Genomic DNA, 16,767 nt, shown 5'->3' with positions numbered 1-16,767 from the left:
TCTGAAGATGGGTCTCGGCCTGAAACGTCACGTATTTATTTTCTCCAGAGATGCTGCCTGACATGCTGAGTTACTCCAGCTTTTTGTGTCAACCTACAAACCTGTACGTATTTGGAGTGTGGGAGGAACTGGAGCACCAGGGGAAGACCAACGCCATCCCATTTGTACGTCCGATACAACCCTACATCACACGTCATTCACAACATAACCACACCCCATTAAGAGCATTGCTGAAGAAAGTAGACACAATTAATAGCAATGACCATGACTGGAACCTCTTGAGACAACTAATTTTTAGTTTAATTTAGTTTAGAGATGCAACATTGAAGCAGGCCCTTAGGCCCACCCAGTCCGCACCAACCATCGATCAGCCCTTCACATCGGTTCTATGTAATCATATGCATCATACCTCCAGACTCAGAAACAGCTTTATTCCAAGAGCTATAGCGGCTCTGAACCGGCCCTGCTGAGTGCCCCCCACACCCCCTGGACTGTCTCCCTCGGATGGTCACGACACACAGATTATTTATTTATTTTACTTTTCTTTTTCATCGGTTGGAGCTGCATACTAAATCTCGTTGCACTGACGTGCAATGACAATAAAAGATATTATTATTATAATGTTCTCATCCACAAAGGGCAAATCACAGAGGCAATTAACCTGCAAGTTTTTGCAGGAAACTGGAGCACCTGGTAGAAATCCTTGGGGTCTCAGGGAGAGCATGCAAACTCCACATAGATAACACCTGAGGTCAGGATTAAACCCGGGCGTCTGGCACTATGAGACTGTGCCAGAGTGCCACTTTGTCATTGAGAGAGATGCGAGACTGAAGCAGGAAGCCTCAGTAATCATCATTGCCGAAGGCTTTATCAATTTTTTGATAGCTGTAAATTGCCCTTAGTATGTAGGCGAGCGTTAGAATTGAGAGAAAGTAAGACACAACTTTTGCATGTGGCTCCCTTTTCAAATGGATTTCTTTCTCCGTGAGTTAAATGAAAATAGATGTGTTGGGGAGAAAAGATAAGGTGAGGGTTAGGGAAGGCCATGTGTGATTGATGGGACTACTGGTGATGACTGAGCTGCAGTTTATTTTGGGCTGGTAGTCCTCTCCTCCCTTGCTCCCTTATTTGGCGCCTGAGGTATTTTAATGCGGCGGGGATTCCTCCCTCAGTCAGTACCGAGCTGCCATCAGTCTGTGCACAACACACTGACCTTGTCAAGCAATGGCCGAGAAGAAGGCTGAAGAAGCGACCTCGCAGATTAACAATGAGGAAACAGCAGAGGGACAAGAAAATGTTGAAGAAACTGACCTGGGGCCTTTTGTAATAATCATTGGGTAAGTGTTAAACTCTTTACACTTGGTGCACTGCACCCTAACCTTTAGATTCTAATGCTGACTAACTACATGTTTGTGAAAAGCGTTAAAAGCTGTAAAACCTAATCTGTAGGAAGGAACTGCAGATGCTGGTTTACACCGTAGACACAAAAATGCTGGAGCAACTTAGCGGGAACAGGCAGCATCTCTGGATAAAAGGAATGGGTGATGCTTTGGGTCAAGACCCATCTTCAGGCTGAGAATTAGGGGTCAGGGAAACGAGAGATATGGAAGGTAAAGTGTGAAAATGAGACACCAAAGGAGACGAAGGGGAAAAGACTCTACATTTTCCTTGATCTTCGTCCCCCTTTGATCTCTCAGTCTGAAGAAGGGTCTCGACCCGAAACGTCACTCATACCTTCTATCCAGAGATGTTGCCTGTCCCGCTGAGTTACTCCAGCATTTTGTCTCTATCTCCCGTAAAACCTAAGCCTCGCTCCGCAGTTTAAGATTCTTGCAAAGGTAATCCACCGCTATCACATTGCCAACTTGACTATCATCCTTCTTTCCTATCTCAATATCAACTGCACCCATACCCTCATGATCAGCCTCATGGGTTGGATTGTCCCATTCGCTTCTTCCCTCAACAACTGCAGTACTGGTGTCTACATTGTGTTGACATGTTGGGAAAGAGGAAAACTTAGATACAAATCAGACCAAAAACAGCTATAGGTTGAATGACCAATGCTACAGTATTGATAAAGGGACGATGGAAATAGTTGATATTTAGCCAGGATGTCACAGTGGTGCAGTTGGAAGAGCTACTGCCTCACAGCTGGTAGAGACCGGGCTCGATCCTGGCCTTGTGTGGAGTTTACATCTTCTCCATGCATGGGATTTCTTCAGGTGCTCCAGTTTCCTCCTGCATCCTAAAGATGTACGGATTTGTAGGTTGATAGGTTTCCGTAACTTTCTCCTAGTGTGAAGGGAGTGGGATAGCACGGAAATAGTATGAGCAGGTGATTGATTGATGGACAGCGTGGACCCAGTGGGCTGTTTCCGTGCTGCATCTTATGATTCAATCAATTATCACGGTCACAGCTTCACCCAGGAGGATAAATGAGTCGATGGCCCATTGCATCCGTGCTGACATCAACACCCATTTACAGTAATCCTATGTTATTCTTCCCACATTCCAATCAATTCCGCCCGCGCTACACACAATCTATAGAGGCAAATCAGTCGACTAACCTGCACGGTTTAGGAAGGTGGGAGGAAACTAGACCATCTTCTGGAACACTGCAGGGAGCATACAGTATGTTAACTCCACATAGGCAGCATCAGAGGTCAGGATTGAACCTGGGTTTCATGGAGTTGTGAGTGAGCTGTGTTACCAGCTGTGTTGCTTAGCCATTCCTATATTCTATAATAGATGGAAAAAAAATATGATCTAAGATCATGAAGCTACAGGGAAAGAAAAAAATAATTCAGATTGCATGTGATACATGTATTAAGTCTGACCCATTACAAGCCCAGCTTTATTTAGGTAATATAAGTGAGTGAATTTCGATCAGTCGAATTTGGCTTCATTTCATAATGGGTAGTAACTGCATTAAAACAAACACCATCTATTTGTTCTCTAATAGCACCAATCTTGAAGTATCTTCGTATGTCTGTATGATGGACCTTCTGTTATTATTTATTGTCTAAGTATGGCATAGGTCAGTTTAGTGAGCACGCACAGCTCGCCTGCCAAAAGCTCTTATAAGGACACGCTGCCTCAGAATTCATCAGTCTGTGATGGGCATGTTCTGTGATGTTCTGACACATGTTGCCATTTGGCGAAACTCACAGCAGGAGCAATTATTTAGGAAAAATGGCCTCACAGAGTATATCAGAGTATGTAGTGTTACATGTGCTGAATGTACACAGCCACCAGTCACCTAAATATATACACACATATATAATATTGTATACGTCTCCAATGATTAATTTTATCTTAAGTATTCTGAAAGATGTCATCACTGCTATGAAAGGGCTATCTTTCTGTAATGCAATACATGTTTGAGCAGGTATAAATATATATACTGAGGGAAATTTAGCTCACAGCCTTTTTGGACAATTGCCATAATGTTAGATTACAGCAATACAGGTTTCAGGCTTTCACTCACTTGCACATCCTGAGCAATATTGTTCATTGTGTGTGTTGGAGAGTTCATATGAATGTGTGTGAGACAGAAAGAGAGAGAGAGAGAGAGAGAGAGAGAAAGAAAGAGAGGGAGGGGGAGGGGGAGATGGAGGGAGAGAGAAAGAGAGACTGAGTATGTATTGGATTGAGTGTCAGTTCTACAGCTGGTGGAGCTGCTGCCTAACGGCATCAAACACCCAGGTTCAATCCTGACCTTGGTTGCTCTGTGTGAAGTTGCACATTCTCCCTGTGACTGCGCGGGTTTCCTGAGTGTGATCTGGTTTCCCCACATCCCAAAATGTGCAGATTGTAGGTTAATTGTCCTCTATAAAATTGTCCCTAGTATGTAGGGAGTGGATGCCAAAATGAGATAATATAGAACTAGTGGGAACGTTTGATCCATAGTCGGCATGGACTCGGTAGGCCAAAGGGCCTAGAGTCATAGATTCGTAGAGTGATACAATGTGGAAACAGGCCTTTCAGCCCAACCTGCCCTCACCGGCCAACATGTCCCAGCTACATTAGTCCCACCTGCCCACATTTGGTCTATATCCCTCCAAACCTGCCCTATCCATAAACCTGTTTCTTAAATGTTGGGATAGTCCCTGCCTCAACAACCTAGCTTTGTCTGAAAAAGTTATCCCTCAGGTTGCTATTAAATTTTTTCCACTTCACCTTAAATCTATGTCCTCTGGCTTGTTTCCTGGCATGCTGCATCTTTCAATCAATCAATGTGTCAGTATGTTCAAATAAATATTGAATATTAAATTAATATTTGAATATTAAATAGGGACACAAGATGCTGGAAGTTTGAGCATAAAACAAAATTCTGGAGGAAAGGAGTGTCAGGAAGCATCTGTGGAGCGATTGAAAAGATGACGCTTTGGGTCAGGACACTCCTAGACTGGTTGAGTTATATATTAATGATTTAGATGATGGGATTAAAAGTAACACTAGAAAATTTGCAGGTGACACAAAGCTGGGTGGCAATGTGAACTCCAAAGAGGATACAAGGAGGTTGCAGGGTGACTTGGACAGGTTGAGTGAGTGGGCAGATGCATGGCAGACGCAGTATAATGTAGATAAATGTGAGGTTATCCACTTTGGCAGCAAGAACAAGGTGGCAGATTATTATCTCAATGGTGTCAGATTAGGAAAAAGACAAGTGCAACAAGACCTGGGCGTCCTTGTACCAGTCACTGAAAGTAAACATGCAGGTAAAGCAGGCAGTGAAGAAAGCTTCATAACGAGAGAATTTTAGTGTCGGAGTAAAGAGGTCCTTCTGCAGTTGTACAGAGCCCTGGTGAGACCACATCTGGAGTATTGTGTGCAGTTTTGGGCTCTTAATTTGTGGAAGGACATTCTTGCTATTGAGGCAGTGCAGCGCAGGTTCACAAGGTTAATCCCCGGGAATGCGGGACTGTTATAGGAGGAAAGATTGGAAAGACTGGGCTCGTATTCACTTGAATATAGAAGGATGAGAGGGTATCTTATAAAATTATAAAAGGACTGGACAAGCAAGATGCAGGATAAATGTTCCCAATGTTGGGAGAGTCCAGAACCAGGGCCACAGTCTAAAAATAAAGGGGAGGCCATTTAAAACTGAGATGAGAAAAAACTTTTTCACCCAGAGAGTTGTGAATTTGTGTAATTCTCTGCCACAGAAGGCAGTAGAGGCCAATTCGATGGATGAATTAAAAAGAGAGGTAGATAGAGCTCTTGGGGCCAGCGGAATCAAGGGATATGGGGAGAAGGCAGGCACGGGTTATTGATTGTGGATGATCAGCCATGATCACAATGAATGGCGGTGCTGGCTTGGACAAATGGCTTCCTCCTGCACCTACTTTCTATGTTTTCGAGGAAAACAAAACTGCATATGCTGGAAATTCTAATTAAAGGCCTTTTTAATCTCAGTTTCAGCATTGTTTTCCTACCTGTCTCCTCTTTATATTCATCTCCTATTTATACTTAATGCAGACAAATCAACTAACGAGGCAGACCTTCAACACCCTGAGCCAGCCTGCAGCATCACCAGTTGTGCATTCAGTATCTCTTGTTCACGTCCTCGCACAGATACTCCCTCTGCTCTCTCCACCCCTCTCCTTCTCTGTGATTGAAAGCATTTCAACCCCTTCCATTGATGGAAGGTGCTTTGGCCTGAAAATTGAAGACGGTTTTCCCTCCACAAAGGATATCTGAACGCCATGGTCTTTTGGCAATTTCTCATTCTCCATTTTCCCTGCTAGTCATCAGGTTTACTGTCTCCTCCTTCATCTACAGGAAGAGATACCAATGAATCTACCATCTATAGATATGCAAGGGTACATCAATTCAGCTTCAGGAGTGGAGCGAGGATGTTTGTAAATTAAACTGGAAAGATATTTAAAAACAAGTATTTAATGAAACCATGAACATTTATTTCCCAAATTGTTTCTATGTGTTTATCATAAACTAGGATGTTTAATGAGTACTGTGGACATTTTGATTTTCCAACTAGTTCAGAAGACTGAATCATTAACTATAGTGAACTGATTTATGTCAAATGAGTTTTATAGTTAATGAAATAAATAAATAAACATACAACACTATTCCATAAAAGTTTGTGAGCATTTTCTTTAATAATAATGAACCATTTTGTCCAGGGAGATTTTACAAAACGATTTAAAACCGTCTTCAAATCAATTAAAAGTGACTTTCCCGGTTTGCACCTGAAAAAAATCTAGAGTGTGATTTTCATGCAGTTTGTAATGTTATTTAATCATTTAACTCTATCATCCAACACTGGGCCCACTTCCACCATGAACAGTGAATTCCACAAAAATGGCAGACCAAGTATCCTTCACCAATTCCGTATAAATGAATTAAAGGCAAATGGAAACAACATAAGTACTGTATATGGAGTCATAAAGTAATAGTGTGGAAAGAAGCCCTTCAGCCCAACTTGCCCACACTGGCTAACATGTCCCAGCTACACTAGTCCCACCTGCCTGTGTTTGGTCCATATCCCTCCAAACCTTTTGTTTAAGAAGGAACTGCAGATGCTGGAAAATCGAAGGTACATAAAAATGCTGGAGAAACTCAGTGAGTGCAGCAGCATCTATGGAGCGAAGGAAATAGGCAACGTTTCGGGTCTGAAGAAGGGTTTCGGCCCGAAACGTCGCCTATTTCCTTCGCTCCATAGATGCTGCTGCACCCGCTGAGTTTCTCCAGCATTTTTGTGTACCTTCCCTCCAAACCTTTTTTAGACTGAGATGTAGTCTGTGGTCATTCTCGGCAAATGTCAGTTTGGGTCCATTACTCATTTTTAATTTTATAAATTGAGGTTTTCAGGATTATGAGATGGTTGACAGGGTAGATAAAGAAAAACCATACCTTCTGGGAATTGGTCAGCTACTTGAGATCATAGATTCTAAAACCTTGGGAAAAGATCTTCTTGAGAACAGGATTTTACTTTTTAGCTGCTTCAGAGACCCTGAGAAACATGGTTGATCCTAATCTTAGGTGTTGTCTCTGTGCAGTTTTCAGGTTCACCTTGTGACAATGTTGGTTTCCCACAGGGGCTCCGCTTTCCCCAGCCCAGATCCCAAATACATGGGGATTGGTGGGTTGATTGTCTCTATTATGTATGTGAGTGTCAGAACCCGAGGGAGTTTGTGGGAATGTAGAGATAATGCAAAGGGAATAGTGTAAGTAGTGCAAGTTGATGGTTGGCATGGATTTTGTGGGCTGAAGGGCCTGTTGTGCTGTTCCATTCTGTAATTCCTAGTATAAACATACTGGAAAGTATTTTAAAAGTGTGATTAAAATGCTGTTCAGAATGAGAAGTTTACAGGCAAGGGGGAAGTGGGGATGTTGAACTAAATATTATTGTTTTTCCAAAGGGCCAACACAGGCACATTGGGTAAAATAGACTCCTCTGTGAGATTTTTGAGCTTAGTACTTCAGTGTTGTCTTTCAGTTTTGTTCAACATAAATGCTACAAAATTCAGTGTACCAGAAATTGGAGTGTGGTGCTGGTTATCTGTGTCCTCCTCAATTCAACACATGAACAGAAAGATATCATTGTAAATTGGTGACAATAGACAATAGGTGCAGGAGTAGGCCATTCGGCCCTTCGAGCCAGCACCGCCATTCAATGTGATCATGGCTGATCCCCAATCAGTACCTCGTTCCTGCCTTCTCGCCATATCCCGACTGCGCTATCTTCAAGAGCCCTATCTAGCTCTCTCTTGATAGCATCCAGAGAACCCGCCTCCACTGCCCTCTGAGGCAGAGAATTCCACAGACTCACCACTCTCTGTGAAAAAAAATGTTTCCTCGTCTCCGTTCTAAATGGCTTACTCCTTATTCTAAAACTGTGGTCCCTGGTTCTAGACTCCCCCAACATCGGGAACATGTTTCCTGCCTCTAGTGTGTCCAAACCCTTAACAATCTTATATGTTTCAATGAGATTCCCTCTCATCCTTCTAAACTCCAGAGTGTACAAACCCAGCTGCCCCATTCTCTCAGCATATGACAGTCCTGCCATTCCGGGAATTAACCTTGTAAACCCACGCTGCACTCCCTCAATAGCAATAATGTCCTTCCTCAAATTAGGGGACCAAAACTGCACACAATACTCCAGGTGTGGTCTCACTAGGGCTCTGTACCACGTGATTTGTACCACTGCCATTTTCATTCATCTTGATGCACCAATGCAAGGAGGAACAAGGATAAGAGCAGTTGCATTTAATGAAATGTACATCGTTGCCCTAATTTCCCTTGGAATATCTATGACCTGCACCATCCATGGCCATTCTTGGAATAGCAGGACTCCACCAGCCCTGATGCTGTTCTAGACCTGTGAGAACTCTCCATGCTTGCGGCACTGCTCCATGCATGTGATGTTTCTCCAGATGCCTGCCACTTCTCCAGGCCTGTAACATTGCTCCTGGCATGTGGTGTTTCTCCACATGCATGGCACTTCCCCAGGCCCATGAGGTTGCTCAAGGCTTGTGAGGTTGCTCCAGATGCATGCCACTTCTCCAGGCTCATAAGCTTGCTGTGATGCTTCTCCAGGTCTGTGATATTGCAGACCCATGAGAATGCTCAAGGCACATCCCAGGCCACTGCTGAAAACGACCTCAGGATCCTTCATAACAATTTAATTCCCGCATGGCCCACACCACCATCCCACTGCCCACAGTTCCATAATGTATCCTACCCTTTCGCAACCTCTCCACCAATACTCACCTGACCAAAGCTCCCCCAATTCCAAATCTTCCCATCGATTGCCCACCACTGATCCTCCTGCTTACCTACCAACCTAAACCTTTCTTACTGATGGACATTGGCCACTACCGTTCCAAACCTTGATCCTCTCCCCATCTCCTGCCTTGGGCCAGAGCTACCCTCAGATTTTCATGTCCACTGAAGTGTATGCAAAGACTGCCTTCTTGTGCCATTGTGCAAGGCTCATTCAAAAGAGTGCAATTGGGATGTCAGTGGGGGGTTGGAGAAGGGGGGATGAAAGGAGGTTAACAAAACATATGCTGGGCCACCATAACCCAACTAATGTGTCTTTACAGGCGCCGGGCAATACCTTCGCAGACACCACTGAGCAAATTGATCTTCTTCTGAACCTGTGTTATGTGCGGGGGAAAAGGCCGGGCAGTTTTCCCCTTTAAATCTGCCCTTCTTCCCTGTGTAGGCCAGGTGGTGAAGGGCGACATCAGTGCCTCCTCCTGTTGAGATAAGGGAAGTTAAAAATATATTTGAAATTCCATTTCTTTCAGCTGTGGCAATGAACACTGGAAAAAAAAACAGTCACAGGCTTCACTGGGAAACATGTAGGGAGGGGCAGGGATCTGAAACAAGTACAACTGACTCTTGATCTGTCGGTGACACTAGAGTCATTGGGCTCATCTCACTGATCTCATCTGAGCTGTTATATTATAACAAAGCCTTCAGAGTTGCCATTTGATCCTTTCATTCTTGCCACAGTACATAGTAGACAGTACATGTGTCAGAGGTTATGGGGAGAAGGCTGGAGAATGGGGTTAGGAGGGAGAGATAGATCAGCCATGAATGAATGGCGGAGTAGACTTGATGGGCCGAATGACCTAATTCTACTCGCTTCACTTATGAGTACTCTGACTACACGTGACAGGAATATTTGATGTATCAAAAAAACATATATAGATAATTATTTATCTGTACATCACAAAGTGTACCATTTATAAATTACATTAAAGCTCACTTGTTGTTTCTCATGTAGATACACCAATCTCTTTCTCAGCCCCATCTCATAATTAGCATTGAGATAAATGCTAGTCAATGTGGGTTTGGTGATACTGGTTGTTTTCCAGGGCTATACTATTGCATGGAACATTTATCTTTGCTCATGTCAGAGACTCCCTTTCCTCACAGAAGATATCTGAAGTTAAAATATATCAGCAAAGAGAAATTATTGGATACATTTATTGGAGGACTTTTGATCAAAGGCTTCCAAAGGGCTTGCTCCTGCGTTGATTGATGCTGTCGATGACTACAAAGTAAAAATGCCTTAGGCTTGTTAGCACTATATTGCAGGATTTTTAAAATAATGAACTGCTGAGGTACCAGATTGATGATTCTGGTGCCACATCAGCAGATTGATGGGTAGAAAATGTAACCTTTATTTAAAGGATGAAGGGGATTAGAGAATGATGAAACTGTTAGCCTTACACCTCTTAGTGGTAAAAAGCTTGAATACGTCATTATGGTCATGTTCAAAGATCATTCCCAAGCTCTTAGTATGACGAGACAGAATCCACAGGGTTTTGAGGGGGTGGGGAATCAGGTTTGAGAAATCTAATAAACATTTTAGAAGATTTATCAGACAGGGTAGATAAGAAAAAAAATCTGGATTTTTGAAAGACATTTGATAAGGTATTGCACATTTGATAAGATTGTAACATAAAATAGCTCAGAGAACAGTAAAGGGCCTGTCCCACGAGCATGCGACTGCATGTGGCAAGCGCGACCTAACGTGGTCGCTTGAGGCTTGCGGCCTCGCGGGGCCGGTCCCACTTCGATCGCCGAAGCCGTATGGAGTTGTGCGGAGATGGTCCCGACATCGCCCGGGGCTCTGAAAAACTGACTGTTCCAAAAATTCCGCGCGGCAACAGTCTGCCGGCCCGCATCCGCATTGAGGCTGTACGCACCGCCTCGTACGGCCTCAATGCCGTACTTCCTGCAGACTTCGCTCGAACTTCACGTCAACTCGTACTGGATCACTCGACCTCCGCTCCGCTTCTGGTTTGGTCGCGCGCTCGCCGCATGCTCGTGGGACAGGCCCTGTACGGGGATCACTCGATGTTCCGCGCGACCCCCGCTTCCGGTTTGGTGGCGCTTGCCGCATGCAGTCGCATGCTCGTGGGACAGGCATTTAGAAGATATTGGATTAATTAACTTATAGGAAAGAGGAGTCATTTTTTTATTGGCAAGCATTTAGCATTTAAATTGGTTGTTTGATTAAGACATCTTATTTTGTTCATGCCAATAACATATGCACCTTCTAATTTCCAGACAGCAGATGCCTTCTTCTTTCTTCATGTTCCAGTTTAAAAATGTAGAATATTCATCCGGGAGGAATAAAACATTTTTGTGCTATTCAGTGGAAGAAGAGGGTGCGGAGTGTCGGAAAACTGAAGGATATGTGGAGGATGAGCACACAACTATGCATGCTGAAGAGGCCTTCTTCACAGACGTCTTCAAGGGGTGTGATGGCAAGCTGAAGTATTCCATCATTTGGTACGTGTCCTCCAGCCCCTGTGCGCCCTGTGCTTCCAAAATTGTAGCTTACCTGAAGCAGAGTCCCAACGTCTGTCTCACCATTTTCATTGCCCGCTTATTCATGTGGGAAGAGCCCGAGATCCAACAAGGCCTGAAGCTGCTGAAAGCCGCTGGTTGCCGATTGAGGATCATGAAGGCTCCCGAGTACAACTACTGCTGGAACACCTACGTCGAAAATGAGGGGGAACCGTTTGCACCCTGGGAAGACCTACCAACCAGTAGCTCGGCTTATGAAAGGATTCTTAATGACATTCTACAACATGCCTAGAAGGGTGAGGCATTTTGGCTTGTCCCCAAATAATAGGGGTTGCCACAGTCTGATGCTTCTCCTCCATCCACCCCCCCCCCCCCCCCCCCCCCCCCCCCCCACGCCCATGTATATTTGCCGTGAGCACTCTTGTTTGTTGTGATTGATTTATACAAGGAACGGCAAGAGCAATGTTGTCAATATTGGACATTTGGTTAACATTTTATTGATTTATGCCAATAAAATTAGGGGTGAGCAGGAATGAGCCTTGTGGTACCAATCCCCACGTTTTAAAGTGTTTCCAGAGAGTTTCTACGAGAGGAGACAGGCACTCCAACTCTGAACACCCTACCTCTGTATACAGCTTGAGGGAATCTGTAATACTCTCTGGTACTGATGAATGCAAGCTGGTGCAAAGATTGCTATGCCAATGAAGGTGGTATTGGCTTTGTGGTCTGCCAGACTGTATCTCTACATTATTCTCTCAGTGAACAAACATAGGAAACAGAAGAAAAATCTTCCTTTGATTCATGGCAAGAATCAATAATTTTTTTTCACCAAATAACCAATGTTAAAATGCTTGCGTTAAAAACAGGTTTGACACCAGAGAGCCTGCAGTGTTTTTGTTAGATGGTTGGAATAGTGTGACGATGTGTATGTCAAGTTTCACCAACCCAGCTCCCGATCATGGTTTGCATCAACAGACAGGCAGAACAGGACAATTTTCAGAACGGTACCATAAAGGGGATAAACATTACTAAATAATAACAACAGGAAAAGATAGGAAAGCTTACAGCTGAGAATCTCAAATTATTTTCAATGGTGTACAACCTGCAATTAAAGTAGGATTTGCAGGTGAGGGATGATTGGAGCAGGGTGGAACAAACTAAGCGCTATTTTAAGGTTATATTTGTATTTTCAGGTGCAATCATTTTATGCTGTGTGAAAAGGTTACCCCTCAGATTCCTATTAAACCTTAAACCTATGATTTAGACCTCTAGTCCTCGATTCCCCCAATCTGGGCAAGAGATCTACCCGATCTATTCCTCTCATGATCTTATACATCTTTATTAGATCACCCCTCAACCTCCTGCACTCCAAGGAATAGAGCCCCAGCTGACTCAACCTCTCCCTATAGCTCAGAGCCTCGTCGTAAATCTAAGTTTTGTTTAGTTGCAAATCTTGGGACACGTAAAATAAAGTTAGAAAATACAAGAATTATTCAGGTCAGGCAGCATCCATGGAACGAGAAACAGTTAGCCATTCAGAATAAAGAATATTCTTTGATTTTAAATTGCTATTAAGATATGTGATGGGAATTGCAAGACTGAGGTGCTACAGCACCAATGGTGGGAGGGTGTAACTATGACAACTTCATGCAGGCAGCAATGGAGTCATAGAATTTAAAATGGAGAGCAATAAAACTGAAAATGTTACAACACCAAGCTGGAGTATTTTTGAAGAGCATATGTACAGACCTAGGATTTTTAATTTATTTCACGGAGAGTTGCATATTTACATTGTGAAAACATAGTGGTACAATTACTGATTTGTCCTACTAAAAAATTAAAGTATTTTGAGTTGCATATGCCAGGGTGTAATATCGATGCATGCAGCTTTATCACAGGTGCAAGTGTGATGGATTAAAGGCATCATTTGCTAACATAATGAAGAACTTTAAACTGCATTGACTCAAGTGTGATTTTTTTTTCTAACAGGCTGAAACTCCCCAGTGTGCATTTTTTGCAGGGGATATTATAATTTTATAACATCAGAGATGCTCATAACAATATTGAGAGCAGCCTCCATGATCTCCAGCTCTGTGAGGGAGAAGCTGAATGCTTCTATGGGAGGGAACTGGGAGAAAACAGTCCCTCGGCTGAGATAAATATCCAACATAAAAAGTTACGGAATATTACAAAGCAACCATATTTTGCAAGTATATTTTAAAAACCCATTGTATCAAATAGTAGCTGAGAAAGTCTGAAAATTCTGAAAATAATTCCTACCCTAGGTGCAACAGTGTCACACTGGCTTCATCACTAACAAAAGGTGATGTGAAAATGGAACAAAATGGCATGGTGAATTTCCACCTCAGGTATCTCTACACGCATAATGCTGTTCAAATGTCGAATGTAAAAAAATTATACCTTCTGATAACTGGATAGAGCAGCCATTTTATATTATTACATCGGCCTAGCTAGTCATTGTCCTCATTACAACCCAAGTCTTTGGTGTTGTAAAACTCTCCCTCCATTTCAAATGCACTTTTAAAATTCCACACTGCTGTGGAGGCCAAGTCAATGGATATTTTTTTAAGGAGGAGATTGACAGATTCTTGATTAGTAAAGGGGCTGTCTCACTTGCCGAGTTTAGGAGTTTGAAAAAAAAATGTCATGTTGAAGACCTCCTTTGACTATGTTGAAGACTGGCTTCGACTAGCTACAACTAACTTCTGGAAAATTGGACACCGAATAGTGGAGAGCGAAGGCGACCTCCTTCGACTATGTTGAAGACTATCTACGACCACCTTCGACTATCCTCGATTACTAACGACTAACATGACGACGTACTACGACTAAACCTACGAGTAAAGAAAGCATCGATTTTTTCCATTGCGACATTTTTTTACTGGCGGGCATTTTTTAACATATTGAAAAAATCGCCGCGACCTAGCTGAGGCCTCGAGTATGCGGAGACCACTCTCGAGCATGAAGGAGAGATACGAAGACCTCCTACGACCTTGTGTTGACCATGCTGCGAGTATGAGTTGAGGGCAAACTCGCCTGAACTCGCAGATTAGGTCGCCCAAGTTTGACACAGGCTCTTAAGGATGTCAGGGGTTATGGGGCGAAGGCAGGAGAATGGGGCTGAAAGGGAAAGATAGATCAGCCACAATTGATTGGCGGGTTGAGACCTGATGGGCCAAATGGCCTTATTCTGTTCCTAGAATGTATGAACATGTTTCCCTCAAATAATCAGTCTTTTGGATCTTTTTCCATTTTTGCAATATGGAAATTCTGATATTTTTTTAAATGATGTTTCACTTATTTAAATTTACATTGTCTACTTTTCTAGTTTACTAAAAGCAACAATTTAAAACACCATTTAATGTTTGACATTATTCAACTACATCCTGTTTCGCATGTTGATAGGTAGAGAAGGTGACACTTCAAGGAAACTTGGATTCCATGTAAATTGATCATAACTATGTCATGGAGATATGGAAACAATTGAAAAGACTAAATAGATTCCTGCCATCCCATATAGATGGGCCAGAGGATGGTGTTATCTTGAAGAAGTGCTGAATAGATTTACCATAGTAATACATTGATTTCAATTTTTAAATTGAAAGGGGATTTTACACAGACATTACATTCCATTGAATTTAAAAGATTCCAGAATGATTATAGTACTCTGCAAGATGTTAAGGGAAACTGATAAGGATAAACTATTTTTGATGGTTCTAGGGATCTCTGACAAAGGACATTGCTAAGAGTTAGAACATGGTTTTTCAGATTTACCGTGGGAGAGATTCAACGTACTGACAAATATGGACTTCTCAGTACATGTATTTTCACACATGTATCAATTACTAAATTCAAATCTTTGACAGATTTATATGGGGTGGTATTAAGGAACATAAGTCAATGGTGGGTATATGAAGTTAGTTTGCAGGCGAGGTTAAATAGAAAAGCTGCCGAGAGGAAAAGCACCCAATTCTGTTTCTCCCCTTCTGAATGAAAAGTTCATAGAATGTACTCACACTTTTGTGATATGCAGTAATTGGATTGAAATGTTCTATTCAGGACATTCAACAAGCAGGGGAAAGCTTTTAGTACTCGCTTGCAAACAAAATGGTTAATATATAGAGGACAATTTGCAGCCCTGTTGAGAGAGATTTCTGTCCATACTGCAGTATCACAATCATATATGAGGGAACTCGATACGTAGCATCAGCTGTTCCTTTCAAGTTCAGTTTTCATTCCATCAGATTGTCTCTGGCAACAGCAGCTATTTTTGTTTCATTTCAACTTTGGAAGATTTACGGTTTCATTGAACCAAGGGTATAATTGTTTGGTGGTTTGAAATCATGTTTCTTTCAAGAGCCATCTTAGCAAAATATTTTAAGCAGTTGTTTTTCGCAAATACAGAAAACATGCACAGATCAGACTTTGAAATCAAAGTGACGTGAAGCGATACAACAATGCATATACCCCTCGTTATAATGAACCATAGTGGGGGTGGGGCGAGGAAATGGTAGCAGTTATTGGTGATTGTCCGCTATAACCAAAGGGGGTAAATATGTACATTATTGGAAAAACTACCAATAAACACACTAAACAATCAATAAATAGGAAAGGCCACAAATTACATAACACTTTAAACATTGTAAATAAAAGTTTGCATACTGTAAGATTTGCTCCAACCATCTCGTGGTCGCTCTGTAAAACAACAAACTCAGTCAATGGACAATAATCAATAGACAATCGGTGCAGGAGTAGGCCATTCGAGCTAGCACCGCCATTCACTGTAATCATGGCTAATCATCCACAATCAGCACCCCAGTTCCTGCCTTCTCCCCATTTCCCTTCACTCCTCTATCTTTAAGAGATCTATCTAACTCGCTCTTGAAAGCTTCCAGAGAATTGGCCTCCAATGCCTTCTGAGGCAGAGAATGACACAGATTCACAACTCTCTGTGTGAAAAAGTTTTCCCTCATCTCCGTTCTAATTGGCTTACCACTGATTCTTAAACTGTGGCCCCTGGTTATAAAAAATAGACAATAGGTGCAGGGGTAGGCCATTCAGTCCTTCGAGCCAGTACCACCATTCAATGCGATCATGGCTGATCATCCCCAATCAGTACCCCGTTCCTGCCTTCTCCCCATATCCCCCGACTCCGCTATCTTTAAGAGCCCTATCTAGCTCTCTCTTGAAAGTATCCAGAGAACCGGCCTTCACCGCCCTCTGAGGCAGAGAATTCCACAGACTCACAACTCTGTGTGAAAGTGTTTCCTCGCATCTCCGTTCTAAATGGCTTACCCCTTATTCTTAAACAGTGGCTCCTGGTTCTGGACTCCCCCAACATCGGGAACATGTTTCCTGCCTCTAGAGTGTCTAAACCCTTAATAATCTTATATGTTTCAATCAAATTCCCTCTCATCCTTCCAAACTCCAGAGTATACAAGCCCAGGCGTT

At 42.7% G+C, this 16,767-nt stretch overlaps 1 protein-coding gene across 1 annotated transcript; it reads left to right on the top strand.

Annotated features, from left to right (window-relative positions):
- Nucleotides 1–1,151: 1,151 nt before the first annotated feature.
- Nucleotides 1,152–11,677, top strand: LOC129708610 (C->U-editing enzyme APOBEC-2-like). Its single transcript, XM_055654460.1, has 2 exons — nucleotides 1,152–1,337; nucleotides 11,053–11,677. The coding sequence occupies exons 1-2, from the start codon at nucleotides 1,225–1,227 to the stop codon at nucleotides 11,585–11,587; spliced, it is 648 nt and encodes a 215-aa protein (XP_055510435.1). The 5' UTR covers nucleotides 1,152–1,224; the 3' UTR covers nucleotides 11,588–11,677.
- Nucleotides 11,678–16,767: the final 5,090 nt, after the last annotated feature.

This window comes from Leucoraja erinacea, chromosome 24, assembly GCF_028641065.1.
Source record: "Leucoraja erinacea ecotype New England chromosome 24, Leri_hhj_1, whole genome shotgun sequence".
Lineage (NCBI taxonomy): Eukaryota > Metazoa > Chordata > Chondrichthyes > Rajiformes > Rajidae > Leucoraja > Leucoraja erinaceus.
The sequence above is the reverse complement of the archived record's forward strand: the minus strand, read 5'-3'. Positions and strand labels throughout refer to the sequence as shown.